Source organism: Neomonachus schauinslandi, chromosome 1, assembly GCF_002201575.2.
Source record: "Neomonachus schauinslandi chromosome 1, ASM220157v2, whole genome shotgun sequence".
Taxonomy (NCBI): domain Eukaryota; kingdom Metazoa; phylum Chordata; class Mammalia; order Carnivora; family Phocidae; genus Neomonachus; species Neomonachus schauinslandi.
In genome coordinates, this window is record NC_058403.1 from 109,488,570 (window position 1) to 109,510,772 (window position 22,203).

At 39.3% G+C, this 22,203-nt stretch overlaps 1 protein-coding gene across 1 annotated transcript in view; it reads left to right on the forward strand.

Moving 5' to 3' along the window:
- IGSF10 (immunoglobulin superfamily member 10) overlaps positions 1 to 17,889 on the forward strand; it is a 62,399-nt gene extending 44,510 nt beyond the window's left edge. The window contains exons 4-6 of the mRNA XM_021685968.1: positions 6,614 to 10,966; positions 11,479 to 12,379; positions 15,981 to 17,889. Coding sequence (XP_021541643.1) covers positions 6,614 to 10,966; positions 11,479 to 12,379; positions 15,981 to 17,889 — 7,163 coding nt within the window. The remainder of the gene's footprint in view (positions 1 to 6,613; positions 10,967 to 11,478; positions 12,380 to 15,980) is intronic.
- Positions 17,890 to 22,203: the final 4,314 nt, after the last annotated feature.

Sequence of the window (22,203 nt, forward strand, 5' to 3'; positions counted from 1 at the left end):
GCTAAATCTCTTTCTAAAATTATCAAACCATCCTTTGCTGGCATTAAATTCTCCGGGTTTAGATCCTTCTCCTTTCTTTTTTTTTTTTTTTTTTAAGATTTTATTTATTTATTTGAGAGACTGAATGAGAGAGAGAAAGAGCACATGAGAGGGGGGAGGGTCAGAGGGAGAAGCAGACTCCCCGCTGAGCAGGGAGCCCGATGCGGGACTCGATCCCGGGACTCCAGGATCATGACCTGAGCCGAAGGCAGTCGCTTAACCAACTGAGCCACCCAGGCACCCGATCCTTCTCCTTCCTTTTGCTCTAAGTTTCATAGAATGACTTTGCTTTTTTCTCGAATCATATTAGAGTCTACAGATATGCCTTTCTTACAGCAATCCTGTATTTTTCAACATAAGATAAAAAGGTATTTTGCAAAAAGTGCAAGGTTTTCACACCTGCTGGTGTAGCTGCCGTGACAGCTTCAGGAATTTCCTTTTCTTTTCTTACAAAGAAATTTCTTACAAGGAATTTTCTTTCCTTACACTGGATTCCTTTATGTTAAAGTGGCAGGTAACTGCAGCTGCAAACTTCATATTAACATTTTCTTGTAATGTCATAACTTTTCTCTGCTTCTTGGGAGCATTTCCAGCATCACTAGTGGCACTTTGTATGGGTCCATGGTATTATTCAAGGTTTGTGATACTGCACTAAACATGATGAAAACTACATGAGAACCATGAGAGATCACTTTTTACTGCAGTACCCAATTTACTGGAGAGATAAATTACACGTAGATGATTAGTGTCATACAGCATTTTTAAATGGATACAACACTTGAGCTCACCTCAATAGCAATAGGAGGTGGCTACAAAATTATTATGGTAGTACAGCATGTACTACAGTTAATTTTAGGCAGTTATGATTTAATATTGTACCTTTGCTTACATTTTTCTCAACATATCATCTTTAAGTGTGTGTATAAGTTCTGATAAATTTTAACTTTTTATAATGGATTTGTGCATATTTTATGCATTTGTGACATACATTTTTTTAAAACTTTTTCAATGTTTCTAGGCTATGTGGTTTGTCTGTGATGTTTTTCAAATTGTCACAAATCTCCAAAAAAAATTTCCAGTATATTTATTGAAGAAATTCACATATAAGTGGACCCACACAGTTCAAACCTGAGTTGTTCAAGGGCCACCTATCATCATTTCACCACTTTCAGGTTACCCACAATTCCATTCAAGAATGGAAAACATTTTATTGTATTTATTAGTATTAAATGTCTTTTACCTTTTTTATCCTATGTCTGATTTATTTATATCTAGCTCCTAGAATGTGCCTAGAACATAGTAGGTACTCAATTTTTGTTAAACTAAGCTTTGATTAATTAACCATTTTGATGGTGAATACAAATGAGGCCACCACCCACCTATGATCTTAATATGTCCCCAAATTGTGTATGTATATATTCTACACACACACACACACACATACACACATATATAATTAGCAAAACCCATTAGGGCTAACATCTTTCAGTCCTGTCTAAATAATTATGTGTTCTCCTTTTGACTCTGATGCCTTAATGATAATCCTATAAGACTCATGAATGAGTCACATCAACTTAATGATAATCCTATAAGACTCATGAATGAGTCACATCAACTTCTGCTTACACATTTTTTTCACCCATTCCAAGAGAGTGACAGTTCCTCATGTCTTCAGTTGCTTCACCTGGCATGGGCTAGGCAATCCTTTTGCACATATTTCAGTAGTCCAGTGTAACACAGCTTTATCTATATGTGGGTATCGTCCCTGCTTAGGTTCCACAAAGCTCATTGTCTTGTTTCTCTATAAAATAAGGATTTGTAGCTCTATTTTCAACTTTTTGAGGAACCTCCATACTGTTTTCCAGAGTGGCTGCACCAGATTGCATTCCCACCAACAGTGTAGGGGGGTTCCCCTTTCTCCGTATCCTCACCAACATCTGTCATTTCCTGACTTGTTAATTTTAGCCATTCTGACTGGTGTGAAGTGGTATCTCATTGAGGTTTTGATTTGGATTTCCCTGATGCCGAGCAATGTTGAGCACTTTTTCATGAGTCTGTTGGCCATTTGGATGTCTTTGGAAAAATGTCTGTTCATGTCTTCTGCCCATTTCTTGATTGGATTAGTTGTTCGTTGGGTGTTGAATTTGATAAGTTCTTCACAGATTTTGGATACTAGCCCTTTATCTGATATGTCATTTGCAGATATCTTCTCCCATTCTGTCGGTTGTCTTTTGGTTTTGTTGACTGTTTCCTTTGCTGTACAAAAGCTTTTTATCTTGATGAAGTCCCTTAAAAAAAAAAAAGATAGTAGGAAGGGAAAAATGAAGGGGGAGAAATTGGAGGGGAGACGAACCATGAGAGACTATGGACTCTGAGAAACAAGCTGAGGGTTCTAGAGGGGAGGGGGGGTGGGGGATGGGTTAGTCTGGTGATGGGTATTAAGGAGGGCACGTATTGAATGGAGCACTAGGTGTTATACGTAAACAATGAATCATGGAACACTACATCAAAAACTAATGATGTAATGTATGGTGACTAACATAACAAAATAAAATTAAAAATAAATAAAATGATTTGTGGCTATTTCTTTGATAAACATTTGTTTTACTAACATTAAATTTATGTCTAACTTCTGTTTCCAGGCCTTTTTTACCTACCTAATAATTTCTTGTTTTAGTGCCAAAGCATAGTGTAATCTTAAAGCAAACTTTTTTTTTTTTTTAAGATTTTATTTTAGAGAGAGAGAGCAGGGGGAGGGGCAGAGGGAGAGAATCTCAAGCTGACTCTGTGCTGAGCACAGAGCCCGAAGCAAGGCTTGATCTCATGACCCTGAGATCAGGACTTGAGCTGAAACCAAGAGTCAGACACCTAACTGACTGAGCCACCCAGGCGCCCCTTAATATAAATATTTTAAGTGGCAAACTTAATATATGGTACCGACAGTGCATGTAACTCAGTTAGAGAGAAAACAATGTAAATAGCTAAGATAGTGTTCGTGTGCGATAGCGGAAGCCGTTTCAAGACTGACAGCTGGTCAGGTGCTACTGTAAAACACCTTCAATTTTAAGACCCATCTCAAGTTACAAGTTAAGAAGTGGCAGAAATATGACCTTAGAATTAGGCCTGCTTGCCCACCTTCATCCCTCCCGCCAATCTTTCCCGGGCATCCACCGGCTGAGGCCAGGGACATACAGATAAGTAAGTATGGATGTTATAGTCTTGTGGGAAGACAGATAACTAGTCATTCTAACAGTGGATGGGTGAGGAGTGAAAGGTTAGGAGAACATAAAGCAGAAAGCCCACCCAGAAGTGGTGTTGTGACTGGGTCCTGAAGGATGTAAATAGTTAGATATTGATGGAAGAAGGCGTGCCAGATGGCAAATGATGGGAAGTAGAAGGAACAGCATATTCCAGAGCCTAATAAGGCATGGCAGGTTGAGAAATGGAAAGCATGTCTGTGTGACGGAGAGAATGAAAGTAACATGATAAGATCTGCATCTGAAGTAAAATACCTGATGTCCAGGGCCTGCTAACTCTGGTCCAGGTGCTAGCAATAGTAAGCATACCAAGATGTGAGTATAATTCTGTGATGAGGTTTAATTAAGCCAGAAGTCTGCCATGTTCTTTGCTTTGGTAGAGTCTGAACACAGGGTACTGATGAGTAGGTTAAGGGTCATAGCTGGTTGGTAAGTGGGTGATTAAGAAGAGCTTCTTATGCGTACTCAAGGATTTTCAGGCTTGCCAGCTACCTTTTCTGCATAGGTTTAGATTTTAAAATTTACCAAAGAATGCTGAGCCAGCTGTAGGTAGCCCTACCTGTCACACTGGAGTACATACTCAAGGGTTTGGAGTCCATCCCTGTTGTCACAAATGACACAATCTCCTTTCTTTTTTTCTTTTTCTTTTCTTTTCTTTTTTTTTTTGCCAATATTCCAATATATATACATACCACATCTTCCTTATCCATTCCTCTATTGATAGACACTTAGGTTACTTCCAAATCTTGGCTATTGTAAATAATGTTGCAATAAACATAGGGGTGCATCTATCTTTTCAGATTAGTATTTTTATATTCTTTGGGTAAATACCCAGTAGTGGAATTATTAGACCATTTGGTAATTCTATTTTTTTTATTTTTTGAGGAACCTCCATACTGTTTTCCACAGTGGCTGCACCAATTTACATTCCCACCAATAGTGCATGAAGGTTCCTTTTTCTCCATACCCTTGCCAACACTTATTTCTTGTCTTTTTTATTTTAGCCAACTGATAGTGTAAGATGATCTCTCATTGTGGTTTTGATTTGCATTTCCCTGATGACAAGTGATGTTGAGCATCTTTTCATGTATCTATTAGCCATCTGTATGTCTTTTTTGAAAAAAAAAATGTATTCATGTCCTATGCCCATTTTTAAATCAAATTGCTTGGGGTTTTTGTTTTTTGGTGTTGAGTTGTAGAAGTCCTTTATATAGTTTGGATACTAACTAGTTATTGGATATATCATTTGCAAATACCTTCTTTCAGTAGGTTGTCTTTTTGTTGATGATTTCCTTCACTGTGCAAAAGCTTTTTATTTTGGTGTAGTCCCAATAGTTTATTTTTGCTTTTGTTTTCCTTACGCAAGGAGACATATCTAGAGAAGGGTTTCTATGGTCAATGTCAGATACATTACTGCCTGTGCTCTCTTCTAGGATTTTTATGGTTTCAGGTCTCACATGTAGGTCTTTAATCCATTTCAAGTTTATTTTTGTGTATTATGTAAGAAAGTGGTCTAGTTTCATTCTTTTGCATGTAGCTGTCCAGTTTTGACAGCACCATTTATTGAAGAGTCTGTCTTTTCCCCACTGTATATTCCTGCCTCCTTTGTTATACATTAATTGACTATGTAAGTATAGGTTTATTTCTGAACTCTCTATTCTGTTCCATTGATCTATGTGTCTGTTTTAGTGCCAGTACCATTCTGTTTTGATTACTATGGCTTTGTGGTGTATCTTGATATCTGGGATTGTAATACCTGCAGCTTTGTTTATCTTAATTGCTCTGGCAATTTGGGATTTTTGTGGTAACATGAATATAGTAATATATGTTTCAGATTTGTGAAAAATGTGGGTATTTTGATAGGGATTATATTAAATCTGTAGATTGCTTTGGTTAGTACAGACATTTTAATTAATTCTTCCAATCCATGAGCATGGAATATCTTTATATTTGTTTATGTTGCCTTCAGTTTCTTTTGTCAATGTCTTATAGTTCCCAGAGTATAGATTTTTCACCTCTTTGGTATTTTATTATTTCTGATGCAATTGTAAATGGGATTGTTTTCTTAGGTTCTCTTTCATCTGTTCATTATTAGTGTATAGAAATGCAACCGATTTCTGTATGTTTATTTTGTATCCTGTGACTTTATTGAATTCGTCATTTCTAACAGTTTTTTTTGTGTAGTTTTTAAGATTTCTTACATACAGTGTCATGTCATCTGCAAACAGTGACAGTTTTCATTCTTCCACATCAATCTGGATGCCTTTTATTTCTTTTTCTTGTGGGACTGCTGCAAGTAGGACTTCTGAAGAGTACTGTGTTGAATAAAAGTGGTGAGAGTGGACATCCTAGTCTTGCTCCTGATCTTAGAGGAAAGCTCTCAGTTTTTCACCAGGAGGATGTTAGCTGTGGGTTTGTCATATTTGGCCTTTATTCTGTTGAAGTACGTGTCCTCTAAACCCACTTTGTTGATAGTTTTTATCATGAACAGATGTTGAATTTTGTCAAATGTTTCCTATTCATCTGTTGAGATGACCCTATGATTTTAACCCTTTGTTTGTTGATGTAGTTTATCACATTGATTTGTGAATATTGAACCATCTTTGTGTCCCCAGAATAAATCCCATTTGATCATGGTGAATGGTCCTTTTAATGTATTGTTAAATGCAGTTTGCTAATATTTTGTTGAGGATTTTTACATGTATATTCATCAAGGATGTTGGCCTTTAGTTTTCTTGTTTTGTGGTGTCTTTGTCTGGTTTTGGTATCAAGGTAATGCTGGCCTCATAGAATGTGTTTGGAAACCTTCCTTCCTCTTCTGTATTTTGGAATAGTTGAGGAGAATAGGTATTAACTCTTCTTAAGCTGTTTGTGAATTCTACCAAACATTTAATCTTTTAAAGGACAATGAAGTTCTATGACCCTTCACAAACATTAAAATGAGGAAATAGAACTGAACTACTTTTAGTAAAAAGTGGGAAACATAAGCTTATTATTTTGTTTCCCTATATAAGGAAATTATTCTTTTAGGTAATATTTCTGAGTACCAAATATATATCAGGCACTTGCTAGGTACTGGAAATAAAGCAGTCAACAAGACAGACAAAAATCCTTGTGACCATGGATATAATACTGTGGCAGGGTATATAGACAATATCTTTTTAGAAATCAACCTAAAGACAAAAAAGTAGGAAACTTCCTATTATACACTAAAATTTCCAAATTGTTCTTCCAAATTTTAGCAAAAGCTATTTCTTTAAAATGTTCAAATGTAAAGAGGCCACAACTGGCAATAACTCAATTGTCATTTTTCCTAGATATAACAAAATGCAAAAAAGACAGAAGTCCTTCCAGTCCTCAGCAATGTCCACTTTGCATGAACCCCAGGACCTCTAAAGGCACGCCCTTAGCTATGGTCCCAGCTGCAGCTTTTCTGTGTGCCAAGCCAACCATCGACCCATCCCTGAAATTAAAGAGCCTGACTGTTCTGGAAGACAGCAGTCCTGTGTCCATCTCTCCCCAAGATTTCATGGCACCCCTTGGCTCCATCACTTTGAATATGACAGATCAGTTTGGAAATGAAGCTAACATGGTCTGCAGTATCCAAAAACCCTCAAAGACATCATCCACTGCATTCACTGAAGAAAATGACTATATCATGCTAAATACATCATTTTCAACATTTCTGGTGTGTAACATAGATAACAATCACATTCAGCGAGTGTGGCAAGTCCTGGCTTTGTACAGTGATTCTCCTCTGATTCTAGAAAGGAGCCACTTGCTCACTGAAACACCACAACGCTGCTACAAATATAAACAGGTGGCTCCTAAACCTGAAGACATCTTTACCGACATAGAGGCTGAACTCACCATAGATCCCCCTTGGTTAATGCAAGACCAAATCTCCTTGCAGCTAAATAGAACTGCCAGCACACTCAGTACATTGCACATCCAGTATGCCAGTGATGTTCAAGTCATTTTACCAAGGGCAGAAATAAGGCCAGTGAAACATAAATGGACCATGATTTCCAGAGATAACAATACTAAGCTGGAACGCACTGTTTTGATTGGTGGGACCATTAGCCTAGAATGCCCAGGCCAAGGAGACCCTACCCCACATTTGGAGTGGCTTCTGGTTGATGGGAGTAAAGTGAGAGCCCCTTATGTTAGTGAGGATGGACGAATCCTAATAGACAAAAGTGGAAAACTAGAACTCCAGATGGCTGATAGTTTTGACACAGGCATATACCACTGCATAAGCACCAATTATGATGATGCAGATATTCTCACCTATAGAATTACTGTGGTAGAGCCCTCCATAGAAGCCCATCATGAAAATGGGGCTCATTATACAGTTTTCATTGGTGAAACACTTGACCTTCCATGCCATTCTTCTGGTATCCCAGATGCCTCTGTTAGCTGGGTTCTCCCAGGAAACACTGTGTTTTATCAGTCCTCCAGAGACAAGCAAATTCTTAACAATGGCACACTAAGAATATTACAGGTCACCCAAAAAAACCAAGGTTATTATTGCTGTGTAGCAGCCAACCCATCAGGGGTCGACTTTTTGAATTACCAAGTTTCAGTCAAAACAAAAGGGCAAAGGCCAGTAGAGCAAAATGCAGAAACAGATGGATCTGGACTTGAGCCCAATCCCATTGCTCATCTTATGGACCCACCAGCTGTGCAACTCCCTACCTCTGCTCCACTGGGAGCTGAGACTGGAAAACAAGTCTTGAGCACAAGTAAAAAGCACAACTATCGCGAGTCAATACACCGGCGACGAGGAGATTCACCAAATCGACATTTTAGAGAGCACAGGAGGCCCTTCCCTTCCTCTGCTCGGAGAATTGACCCAGGGCACTGGGCAGCACTTTTGGAGAAAGCTAAAAAGAATACTATGCCAGAGAAGCAAGAAACTACTACGGCAAGGCCCCCTTCAGTGGTCACCCAACTCCTGAAGATACCTGGGGAGGAAATAGACTCTTCAGGCATGCTCCCTCCAGATGAGGAAATGATGGCCCTGGCAACTGAGGCTCCTAGTGTTCTGGCAAGGACACTGATTGCCAATTCCAGAAAAATACCTGATAGCCCTGTGACAAATGTAACTGCTGTCACTGAAGTCTCTCCAGTTGTGGGTCCACAAATCCTACCACCTGAAAAAACAATAGATTTCAAGCCATCTCCTATTAAAACTACAGCCATGTCAAAGAATATCAACCCAACATTATCAAGCAAAATGCAAGGCACAACCAATGAAAATTTCTCTACTATCTTTCCTCTCTTACCTGAAGCAATGCAATTTCAGGAAGCTGACAACACTGGGAGGAAAAGAGAGCATTTACAAAGTACAGTCCCAAAAGCAGTGGGGACTATGAGCAAAGATGCCAATATCAAAATGCTGAGCAGTGCTAACAGCAAAGCTGATATATTCTTAGGGTCAGTAAATGCCACAAATAGTCATCAGACATCTGTAACAGGAGTCAGTGACCCCAGGAGCAATCACCTCTATCCATACATTACTCAAAAGCTTAGCATCTCTGAGATACCTTCAGGCCCATACACTGCTGCTCATTCTCAGTCACAGATTCCTAGAAATAGTACAACTAACACCCCACTAACATCTAGGCGCTTTGGAAGACGGAGGAAAATTTGGGGTAGGGGTCGAATTACCAGCCCATATAGAACTCCAATTCTTCGACAATACAGATACGGCTTTGTGAGACCAACATTCAGAGTTTCTTCTGAAGAAAGCACTACTGCATTTTCAGCCACAAAGGTCAGTGTGGTGTGCCCATCCTGTTCTCCCGGGGAAAGGCTCACCACTGCTGCAGCAGCATTGTCTTTTCCAAGTTCTTCCCCTCTCATGCTCACCAAAGCTGAAACTTCCAAAGTCACAGAAGAAGAGTCTACAACTCTAGTCCACAATCCATCATTACTATTTGAGAACAAACCAAATGTAAATATTGAGAAAACAATACCCACAATAAAATATTTCACTGCTGAAAGTACCCAAGTGACTCCAAATGATGCAGTTATGACTCATGCCTCCAAATCCTTACCTGTGGAAAAAACTATAACAAATAATGGTTACCCAAGTGTGTCTAATACCAATGAAGTTAAAAGAGATTCAATGTTTATATCACCACTTCCAGATCCCACCACCAAGCCATCTATGTCTACTACTACAGCCATTACAAGATTTTTAAGAAGGAAAATTCCCTGGCATCAGATCTTTGTAAATAACCGTGTCCAAAAAGAGAGGTTAAAGAATCAGCATCAATTTAGCTCACCAAAAAGCACAGCCACAATGCTTACTAAAATATCTCCTGCTTTACCCACAGATAAAGTTTTCCCTTTCCACTTCACAACACTCTCAACAAGTGTGATGCAAATTCCATCTATAACATCAGCTACAACTCACCAAAATATCACTGAAACACACAGTCCTATAAGTCTCCCAACAATGAAAAAGCTGCCCTTTCCACCAGTTTACCCTACACCTCTTAATATCGCAAGCAAAGAATCAAGTACCAACAATTTCATATCAATGCAGATAGCCAGGCTGACCGTGCCTCCTACTGCCCCTGCATCAGTCATTATCAGTAAAACCCAAATAGCCAGACCCAGCACACGAAACATACAAAGAAAAAAGGAGCCTCAGAGGAACAGGAATGACCCATACTCCTCTCCCAGTCAGAGTTCTGGCTTCACTGCATCCACTACTATGATACCTCCTGATCTAACTGCAACTGAAACTTCAACCAAGCCCAGTATCTTTGCTTTCACTCATTCTCCCTTAGAAAACACAAAAGGAATTTCAAGCACAATGGGTCTTTATCCAAGAACACTTACTCTGACAGATGTAATTGAAGAACTACCCCAAGAGAATACTCAGTCTTTGAAGAGCAGGATTGTTCCTGAAATCACTTTGTCCAGCAAACTACACCAGAGCACCACAACTAGGAACACAATCATTAGACACTCAACCATGCCACCATTCCGGAGTGTCACTGCTGCTCCAGTGCCAATTCCCACCTCCCATCCCTTGAGTAATCAAAGTGCAGTCACAGACAACATGGCAACTCCCGTTTTTAGGATGATGACAAATACAATGATCAAGCCACATGAATACTCTAGGCACAATGCTAATCCACAGCAATTAGCAGAGGTTGCAACATCTCCCAGAGTTCGCCCAAATGTCAAGGTCACAATTGGAACCACCCACTTTATCTACTCCAATCTGTTTCATTCTGCCTCTACACCAGCACTAGTAACAGTTAAACCACAGAATTCTAAACTGACTTTCTCTCCCTGGTCAGAAAACCACTTATGGCACAAGTCATACCCAGAAATTGCTGAAAAAGGCAAAATGCCAGTAGTGAGCATATTGCCCACTCCAGGCTTGCCAGAGGACACCACTCATGCTTCAAATTGGGATATTCAGAAGACTGCAAAGAAAAATGGCTTTGATGAGACACCAGTTCAAAAAATAACAACTTCTGAACGCCTTCCCTTTGATTCTCTGTCTAGGAATATATTTGAAAGGCCCAGAATAGTTGGAGGAAAAGCAGCAAGTTTTACTGTTCCCACTAACTCGGATGCCTTTCTTCCTTGTGAGGCTGTTGGAAATCCCCTGCCCACCATCCACTGGACCAGAGTCTCATCAGGTATCTGAAACTGTTTTTTAAAAAAGAATTTTTTTTTTTACACTTTGTCTTATTTAGTCATAAAACAAGGAAAAGATTGTGTTATGTTTCAGGGTTACACATCCAAAGAATCAACACCAGTTTCAAATCTCTCTAGGACACAGAAACTATTGATATTCTCATTTGACATTTGCTGCATAACTTTTTTTGCTCATTGGAAGGTTTTAAAACATGTTAATTAAGAACATTTTTTTGTAATGCTTTGAAAGTGGACACAGGGAAATATGATTTGAAAAAGAGAAGGGTCATTGTGTTGAGTCATATGGCTTTTAAAATTAAAATTATGGAAATAAGCTTCCGTGAATAATTTTAACACTTAACACTAAGTGTCCTAATTTTAATTTTAAATATATTTGCTCTCAGTAGCCGAACAGCACCCCCCAAAGCTTTCCTCTTGAGACTTTCCCTTAAACAATTTGTTTTCTATTTAAGCTTTGATGACCCATGACTACAAATTTCTTTCTTCTTATCAGGATTTGATATATCTAAAAGGAAACAGAATAGCAGATTCCAGGTGCTGCCCAATGGCACCCTGTCCATACAGAGGGTGGACATTCAGGACCGCGGACAGTACCTGTGCTCAGCATCCAATCCACTTGGCACTGACCACCTTCATGTCATGTTGTCCGTGGTTTCCTATCCCCCCAGGATCCTGGATAGACGTACCAAAGAGATCACAGTCCACTCTGGAAGCACTGTGGAATTGACGTGCAGAGCTGAAGGTAGACCAAGTCCTACAATTTCCTGGGTTCTCGCAAACCAAACGGTGGTTTCAGAATCATCTGAGGGGAATAGGCAGGCCCTGGTGACATCTGATGGAACACTGGTCATCCACAGTCTCAGCATTTATGACCGGGGCTTTTACAAATGCATGGCCAGCAACTCAGCTGGCCAGGATTCACTGCTGGTCAAAATACAAGTCATTGCAGCCCCACCTGTTATTCTAGAGCAAAAGAGGCAAGTCATCGTAGGGACTTGGGGTGAAAGTTTGAAATTGCCCTGTACTGCCAAAGGAACTCCTCAGCCCAGTGTTCACTGGGTCCTTTCTGATGGCACTGAAGTGAAACCACTGCAGTTTATAAATTCCAAGTTGTTGTTACTTTCAAATGGGACTCTGTATATAAGAAATGTAGACTCTTCAGACAGGGGCACTTATGAATGCATTGCTACCAGCTCCACTGGCTCAGAAAGAAGAGTGGTAATTCTTACAGTGGAAGAGCGAGAAACCATCCCCAGGATAGAATCTGCATCCCAGAAGTGGACTGAGGTGAATTTGGGGGACAAATTACTACTGAACTGCTCAGCCATTGGGGAACCCAAACCCAAAATAATCTGGAGGCTACCATCCAAGGCTGTTGTCGACCAGTGGCACAGGTAAACCATACCTTTGTGTTGAGATTGTCTTCTTTATCTATTTAGCTGTACAATTTCTGAAATGGAAGAAGTGATACAGTGAGGTCAGCAGCAGATTTAGAGAGCTCATAGACTCTGCACATAAAAGAAAGTCTTTCTAAAGAGACCTAATCCTTTTGAAGTTAACGTTACATATAAAAATGAAGCTTCTTACGTACTTAACTCTACCAGCCAGCTATTCAATTCTTACTGAATTTACATAGTTAAAAGCAGACTAACAATCTCATTTGCTGTCATACTTGTGACAGCTTTAAAATGATAACTGTGGAAAGGTATTTATAATTTCTCTATCCAAAAAGAGGAGGGAATTTTGTAATGCAATCAAGGTTCTGTGTAATTTTGAAAACAATTTCCACTACCCATGCAAAAACCACAATGCAGGAAGTATAGAAGGCATTACACTTGTGATGTGAATAACAGATAAAGTTCAAAATTTAGGTTGTTAAGGAAAAAGTCTAAAACACTTACTGGATTTAAGTCAGTTTTGGAAAATGGAAATCTCTTATCAAGAGGCATGAAAAGATTTAAGGAATGTTTTAAAAAGTTAACCCAGGGCCCCTGGGTGGCTCAGTCGTTAAGCATCTGCCTTCGGCTCAGGTCATGATCCCAGGGTCCTGGGATCGAGCCCCACGTCCGGCTCCCTGCTCCGCGGGAAGCCTGCTTCTCCCTCTCCCACTGTCCCTGCTTGTGTTCCTGCCTTCACTCTCTGTGTGTTTATAAATAAATAAAATCTTAAAAAAAAAAAAGTTAACCCAAAGGAAGTCTGGAGAGTGTTTCAAAATACATTATTAATATCTCAGAATAAATCTTAACCAGGTATTCCAACAGATCCTTTAGAGGTAAACAGCAAAGAAATTAAGTAGGTTGTTTATATTTTGTTTGGGGAAGTATTTATGGGACACAGATTGTTCAAATTGTGGAAGAGGCAACAGAGTGTATAAAGATCACAGATGGGGTACCTGGTGGCTTGGCTGGTTGAGTGGCTAACTCTTGATTTCTACTTGGGTCATGCTCTTGGGGTCGTGGGATCGAGCCCATGTCAGGTTCTGTGCTTAGCGGGACGTCTGCTTGAGGTTCTCTCTCTCTCAAATAAATAAATCTTAAAAAATAAAGATCACAGATGCTACCATGGGCCCACCAGAGGTACTGGCATTTTCTTTTATAATTCAACTTGTTTACTAACTAAACACCTCAATTATTATTTTGCCACTAGCCTCAAAAAGGCAAGAATATTCTTTACTTAGAAGCTTTAGATATATCAACTGAAATAAAAGGGGCCATTTACTGCAAGAAAAAGAAAGTCCTTGCTGTTTCCATTTTGTAGCTTCTAACATTTGAATTTTAGATTCTAAAAATGCAAAAATATGCATTATAGCTATGCGTTTCTGCATACCCCACCATGACCAGAATAAGCAAAACCCTGTCCCTTTCTTAAAGCCTACTTGTCACCTGAACCAAAAAGCTTTTTCTGGGTTTTTAAATGGTCTCAGACTCAGAACACCACCAGTCTATCTCCGGTACTTTCAACATATGTGACCTGTTTCAGCACAGAATGGTTTCCTCTTCTTCAGAACCGAAGAGCTTGTTACAAGAACAGAACCGCAGGTCCCACCCCAAACTTGCTGAGTCAGAATTTGCACTTTAAAAAGATACCCAGATGAATCACATGCTCAATAAAGTCTGAGAAGCATTGCTTTAGAAGGACTACAGATGCTTTCTTTTACTTGGGGAACACTCTACTTTGGAAAAGTAAATTTTCTCTTAAAAACATCACTTTATAAAAAGAAACAGCCACAGGGGCGCCTGGGTGGCTCAGTCGGTTAGGCAACTGCCTTCGGCTCAGGTCATGATCCTGGAGTCCCGGGATCGAGTGCCGCATCGGACTCCCTGCTCGGCGGGCAGTCTGCTTCTCCCTCTGACCCTCCCCCTCTCATGCTCTCTGTCTCCCATTCTATCAGATAAATAAATAAAAAATCTTAAAAAAAAAAAAAAAACAGCTATAGTCTCTTCTTATATATTACCACCTCCAGATGCATCAGATTTGGGGGCGGGACAAGGTTACTCTAAATCAAAGGTTTTCAAAGAATGCAGTCCCCCTGCCAGTAGCATTAGCGTTGCCTGGGAACTCGGTGAATCAGAAACCAAATCTCTTAACAGGCAGTCTGTGTTCTTAAAAGCTTCCAGGTGATTTTAGCCACTACACTAGGAGACTGGTTCTCAAATTTTATTGTTCGTAAGAGTCTCGGTCACCTGGGACGTTTGTTAGTGGGTTCCCAGATCCCTGGCCAGATCTCGTGAATCAGAATCTCTGAAAACCGAAGCCAGGAAATCTGCATCTTACATGAGGCAGGCGCCATGTCATTCTGATGCATGGGATGAGAGAACTGTTTGTGAGAGCCAAGGCTGGGAGCAGTGGTTCTCAGATTTGGCTGCACATGAGAATCACTGGAAAACTGAGTCCTGATGACTAGGCCACACTCCACGCCAATTAAGTCAAATTCTGGAGGTGGGACTCGTTTTATACTCCATAAATGATTTTCATATACATCCAAGTTTGAGAATCAGTGCTTTTATAAAGCATTTGAGAACCAGCCCTGAGAGCTGAGGCAAGTTACTAAGGCTATCTAAGCATCTAAATACTAAGGCTCTCTAAAGTATTTCCAGATGTATAGGGAGGAACTACTTGAAATTTTAAAATAACAGTACCTTTTGTAATGTACCACACAATACTCTCCATACTTGTTTGCTGAGAATGAAAAGTGACTTGGGCTGTTTGACTTGATTAGCTGCTATCCTATCCACCTTTTCCTCTCTGGTTTCACTTACCTGCTTATCACACTGCCAAAAAATAAGAAGAAAAACATATACAGATGTTCCCTTATGGGTATTCTTGATCCCGGTTTTAACAGCAATTCATTTTCCACTGGTCTTTCTGAAAAGTTAAATCTGGTTTTAGCAGGAAAGATGTGCCATCTGGTGGCTCACTGTGGTAACGGCATGCTGCGTAATAACTTCAGGGAGAAAAAGGTAGTGCACAGCTTGACAAAATGCAGAGACCACTTTACAGCTGCCTGCAAAGGACAGATGCAACAGCAGGCTTCTAATGAGTCTTATATTGGCACTTCCTCTCTTCATGGCAAAGTATAACTTATTTTGTAACCAAATAATTATATTTTGTTACTAACCTTTTTAAAAAATATAACCTGGCATCTTTTCTGAGCCAAGTATACATGGAAGTTCTTTACTGACATATCACAAAACAATCATTTGATATGTAAAACGGTCAAGAAAGTCCTAAGGTATCCAATATTTCTAGCATTTTCAGCATTGTATCTTTCAAATCACCATTGTAAAGGAGTTTCATTTCACTAAATTTCAACTGTTCAGTTAGATAATTTTCTTTCTCAGGAAATGGTTTAGGAGACAGTAAATAAGCTAATACTGATTTTAATTTTACTGCAATAGTTTAAATGTCCATAAAGCTAATCCTATGTAAATAAAGACAACTCCCCTCACCCCTTGCTAATAGCTGCATACTCAACTCCATCTCTTCTCTCCTTAGAATGGGCAGCCGCATCCATGTCTACCCAAATGGATCCTTGTTTATTGGATCAGTAACAGAGAAAGACGGTGGTGACTACTTGTGTGTGGCCAGAAACAAAATGGGGGACGATCTGATACTGATGCATGTGAGCCTCCGACTGAAACCAGCCAAAATTGACCACAAGCACCATTTTAAAAAGCAAGTATTCCATGGGAAAGATTTCCAAGTTGATTGCGAGGCTTCTGGCTCCCCATTGCCTGAGATTTCTTGGAGTTTGCCTGACGGAACGATGATAAACAATGCAATGCAAGCCGATGACAGTGGCCACAGGACCAGGAGGTATACCCTTTTTGACAATGGAACCTTATACTTCAACAAAGTTGGGATAGCAGAGGAAGGAGATTATACTTGCTATGCCCAGAACACTCTGGGGAAGGATGAAATGAAGGTGCACCTAACAGTAATAACAGCTGCCCCACGGATCAGGCAGGGTTACAAGACCCACAGGAGAATCAAGGCTGGAGACACAGTGGTCCTTGACTGTGAGGTCATCGGTGAACCCAAACCAAAAATATTTTGGTTGCTGCCTTCCCATGACGTGATTTCATTCTCTAAGGATAGGTACACATTTCATGCGAACGGGTCTTTGTCCATCAACAAAGTGAAACTGCTCGATTCTGGAGAGTATGTGTGTGTGGCCCGAAATCCCAGTGGGGATGACACAAAAATGTACAAACTGGATGTTGTCTCCAAACCTCCATTAATCAACGGTCTGTATACAAACAGAACAGTCATTAAAGCCACAGCCGTGAGGCATTCCAAAAAACACTTTGACTGCAGAGCTGAAGGAACACCATCTCCTCAAGTCATGTGGATCATGCCAGATAATATTTTCCTCACGGCCCCATACTATGGAAGCAGAATCACAGTCCATAAAAATGGAACCTTGGAAATTAGGAATGTGAGGTTTTCAGACTCGGCAGATTTTATCTGTGTGGCTCGGAATGAAGGAGGAGAGAGCATGCTGGTGGTACAGTTAGAAGTACTGGAAATGCTAAGACGACCAACATTCAGAAATCCATTTAATGAAAAAATAGTTGCCCAGCTTGGAAAGTCCACAGCATTGAATTGTTCTGTTGATGGAAACCCACCACCTGAAATAATCTGGATTTTACCAAATGGCACAAGATTTCCCAATGAGCCGCAAATTTCTCAGTATCTGATAGCAAGCAATGGTTCTTTCATCATTTCTAAAACAACTCGGGATGATGCAGGAAAATACCGGTGTGCAGCAAGAAATAAAGTCGGCTACATTGAAAAACTAATTGTGTTAGAAATTGGCCAGAAGCCAGTGATTCTTTCTTACGTGCTAGGAACAGTTTACTGTATCAGTGGCGAATCCCTATCACTGCACTGTGTGTCTGATGGAAGCCCTAAGCCAAATATCAAATGGACTACACCAAGCGGTTCTATAATAGATAGACCTCAAGGTAGTGGAAAATACATATTGCATGAAAACGGCACCTTAGTCATTAAAGAAGCAACAGCTTATGACAGAGGAAACTATATTTGTATGGCTCAAAATAGCGTTGGCCATGCACTGATTACCATTCCAGTAATGGTTGTAGCCTACCCACCCCGAATTACAAATCGCCTACCCAGGAGCATTCTCACAAGGACAGGAGCGCCCGTTCAGCTCCGATGTGTGGCCCTGGGAGTCCCCAAGCCAGAAATTACATGGGAGCGGCCGGACCACTCCTTGCTCTCAATGGCAAATAAAGGGGGGACTCGTGGACTTGAGCCGTTTCACCCCCAAGGTACCCTCATCATTCAGAATCCCCAAACCTCAGATTCTGGGATCTACAAATGCACAGCGAGCAATCCACTTGGTAGTGATTATGCAACAACGTATGTTCAGGTCATCTGACATGAAATAAAAATTGAACAAAGTCAACATCTGGACAGAGTTTATTTTTTGGAAGAAGTTTAATCAAAGGCAGCCATAGGCATGTAAATGAATTTGAGTACATTTACAATATTAAATTTATAATGGACATGCAAAATAAAAAAAGAAAAAGACTTGTAAATAAATGCAATATGACTGATAGTGATTTGTTAATTGATCTCCAAACAAACTTTTAACTTAAGGCACTTTTATTTTGCCAACAAATAACAATGAACATTAAGGTAAAACTGTCCACCATAAAAGAACAAATGGCTAATGTATCTGAATTCTTCATTAAAGAATGGACTTTGTTCTTTCACTACCAGTTGCCTAGTGTCCAACTTCTAGCAATGTTACAAGCATGGCACTGAGAAGAGAGACAATGGGAAAGATTAAATTTGCAGTCTTGATTGTAAATTTACAATTTTGATGTACAGATATTTTGTGGCTGACTTAGAAATATTTTAGTAAAACCTAGAGAAAATAAGCTCTGAACGGTTTTGACTAGGATTCTGTTTTGTGTACACTGAAAATTTTCATTGATGGGGAATACAAAAATGTTTTAATAACTGTTTAAAATACATGTAAAAAGCAACTTAACACCTACACATCATAAAAAGTGAAAAGGGGGTTGATTACTTCATTATTGAAATAAACTCATTAAAAAGGCTTCATTAAAAATACAATGAAACTTCATCACTTCAAAATCTAACACAGGCATCCTTGGTTTGGAACTTTTTATAAGGAAAATATTCTGAGAAGGAACCATTGCTTTATGAACTTATTTCATTAAGGGATAATCCTTTATGGAAGAGGAAAATCTAAATCTAATACATAAAATTTGATCAAATCTACACAAAATGTTGCTTTTTGTAATTCAACGTGAATTGATTTGGGGGACATTATGAGTCATCTTTTCTAATTCTAGAGGCTGGGATGTTCCAGTGTAATTTATCCAGAATTCATTCAAATATCTGCCAGTTATTTAAAGTGGAAAAAAAAAAATGCCATAGGTCTCGCTCGGATCTCTCAGCACACAAAACAACTATGTTAGCCCCTGCTGATGGTCTGAGACACAGGGGAGCTTACTTCATTGTGTTTTCATCACACCAACTTTCAGCTGGCTCCACCTAAGAGGTGACATGACTGCTACTATCTCGGATGCTGGTACCCTGTGGCCACAAGAGGTCAAAGGATACTCATTCTCACTGTGATCTCCTTCCACTGCCGAGCCAAAAGGAGTAAATAAGAATGACAAATGGAAGCTATTAGGAATGAGGCTAGAGTGTAAACAGGTATGTCTAAGGGATTCTGATGCCCAATTACATTCAATTTTTAAAGTCTTATTTTTAAGGGAAAGGGAGGTCTCCATCTTCTCCTAGGATAATTTCCTGTCTTACAAAGCAAATTACCAGGTTCTGTCAAAGGATAGGGTTTTCCCTCGTGATCATTTTAATGCAAATTAATGTACTTGCTAAGAAAGAAACCTCTTAGGATGTGGGATTAAGTGGAAGGAAATATGCTAAGACTAGATTATAAAAATTCCAGTCATTCTCTTTATAATGCACAGGGGTAAGCCAGTCCTAGGTTCTTCCTCAACTTTCCATAGAATCTGAACTATAGGGCCTTACCATGACTTGGCTTTGTCACCGGAAAAGAAAAGGACACAACAAGAAAAAAAGTATACCCCACAGCTTTCATGTGCAAAATGATTATTAATAAATTAATTTCACTACCTTATGCAAACTATAAAGTGCATATGAATGCTATGCAATTATCACACTCGTTCTTGAAACGATATGACTGCTGTTTGCAATACTGAGCTATAAAAATATATGGTTCAAACTAAACACTGGCATTTTAGATCCCAATAATTCTTCCAAAGGAAATCAGGACAGAACAGGACTCACTCACTAGGCACAACATTCACATTTCGGTTGTTTTGCCAAGGCAATCAACATATGGATAGATTACTTGGAAGAAAAATAACTTCATGGACTCTACGTAGGATTCTCAAGAGGGAAAAAAAAAACAAAACCTGATATACAAAACCAGCTGAAATGTAAAGATCTGTCTTCTGAAAGCAAAGTATGTTATAATTTCGTGAAAAGAATGGTCTTGAATGTTTTGGCAAAGTCTTTTCCAGCCCAGAGTAAACATGAAATGAGCAGGCTGGAGTGAACTATTTCACAGTGTACAAAGCAGTTCACATGGATGCTGCCACAGCAAAAGTAAGCGGACATGTATTTGAGGTCGTTTGCATGAGTCAAACTTTGCAATGAGTAACTCACCTAGGAAGATATAAATTATTTATATAATGATTTGCAAAAGAAATGATCTAAAGTCATACTAGCTACATTTTAAAAAAGTAGTTCTACATGGTTTGCTCATTATAGACAAATCTATTCACAGTATGCTCAACTACATTACATGTAAAATCATATGGCAAAAGAAAATGAATTAACACAAAACATGGGAAAATATCCCCCACATGTTTTAAAATGCCCTGCAATTTTCACATTCAAAATTTTATGCATCTAAATCTAAAAAAATATTATATGGAATACTCTTAAGTTACACAAACTGATAATAATTTACTGTATTTTTTACTCTAATAGGAGCAAATTACCACATACTTGAACAAAGTTAAAATAGTTACTATTTCTTTATAATAAATTTGATGTATAATTTACTTGTGCTTTTTGCACCAATTTATAAATACAGTATATGCAATACACAACCAAGACTGACACCAACATTAATAATTAAATTCAAAATAGCAAATACTTACCATACAAAATAAACAGCAAATACATCTTTATGAAAACCAGAGCCTTCTGGACTCGGGGGCCAGATTCTCTGGAAACCACGTCAAGTTTGAGCACTGTGGAATCTCAGGCCAGCTGCAAGATTGTTTTTTCTCAAGTTGGCATAAGGTTCAGGAGAACCAAGAGTCATTTTTGCCAAATCTGGCAATAAATAATTGGAACAATTCCACTGTGGTTCGTTCGGGCCTTTAGAATTAACATGTTGTACCTTCACAAAGACTCTGGTCAATGCTCTTGCCACTGAAAACAAATTCGAGTACAGCTACTTCTAAGAGGCTTCCATGTATCTGAGGGTGGCTCTCACAGAAGCCTGGGTTGAAGTTCTTGGTCTAAGAAGTTTAAGTACTAAGCAACAATCTGTTTCAGCACCTTTTGACCACAACAAAAGCAAAGAAAAATCCTACCTAAATAAGAATAAAGTTTATAAAGTGCTTATGAAATTACAAACATTTCAAATCAGAGCAATGCAAATAGATGTCCATTTCACCATCACAGGTGAAAGAAGAATAAATGGATTACTCTCCTGTCAAGACCTGACATGCCTTTCAAATCAGTAGTTTGGTCCAGCACAGTTTGGGGCGGGGGGGGGGGGGGGGGGGGAGAAGAAAACAACAAACTTCATTAATGAATACATATTTTAAATCCACCATAATTCATTCTTTCTATGAGATCCAAAAAAAAGCACCAATTTCAAAAGATCTGCTACCACGCTCTTCCTGGAATAGGCCCACATGATCCACATTTTTATACCTACTTTAAGGTTGAATTTAACCAAAAAACCCCAAACCACACTTCCTCCTTTTCTTTTTGTTTTAAATACCTCTATATGAAATGTAGCACAAAATAAGAAAACTTCAAAGAAAGGAAAGAACAAAAGGACATTTCTAAAGACTGATGCATTAAATTTGATTTTCTATTTTTCAGTGCAAACATAAAACTTTATGTCTTGTCCTCTTCCAGATTCAGAAGTGTGATGGATGCCCATAGGGAGTCACTCCTTGCTGTGGCTGGTTACCTAATGGGAAAAATAAATTCAAATAAAATCGCAGATGCAAAATTATGCCACAGATAGATGCTACCCTCTTGCCACGGTTCTCCGTACCAGCCTCAAGAACAGGAGGACAGACAAACCGGCCAAGGAGTGCATGCTAGCCCAGGGACCTGAGCAGTAAGGTCTGAATACCCTAACTGCATGCATTCCACAGGGCCACTGGCTCTACATCAGAGTCCTACACCTGCTGGCACAAAGCCTTCGGACAGTAACCAGCCCCTCTAAAGTCTCTGAGTCTAAACTAAGGAACAACTCAATACTAACGTACAAAAGGACTCTAAGTATTGTAAAATACTGAAAGTTCCCCAAACTTTTATAAAAACAGATCAGAGATTTTACTTTAACACGGACATTATAGTAAAGTGAGAGAAGTGGCATGACACAGGGTAATTTTCTACAAATGGCCATATAAGGTAT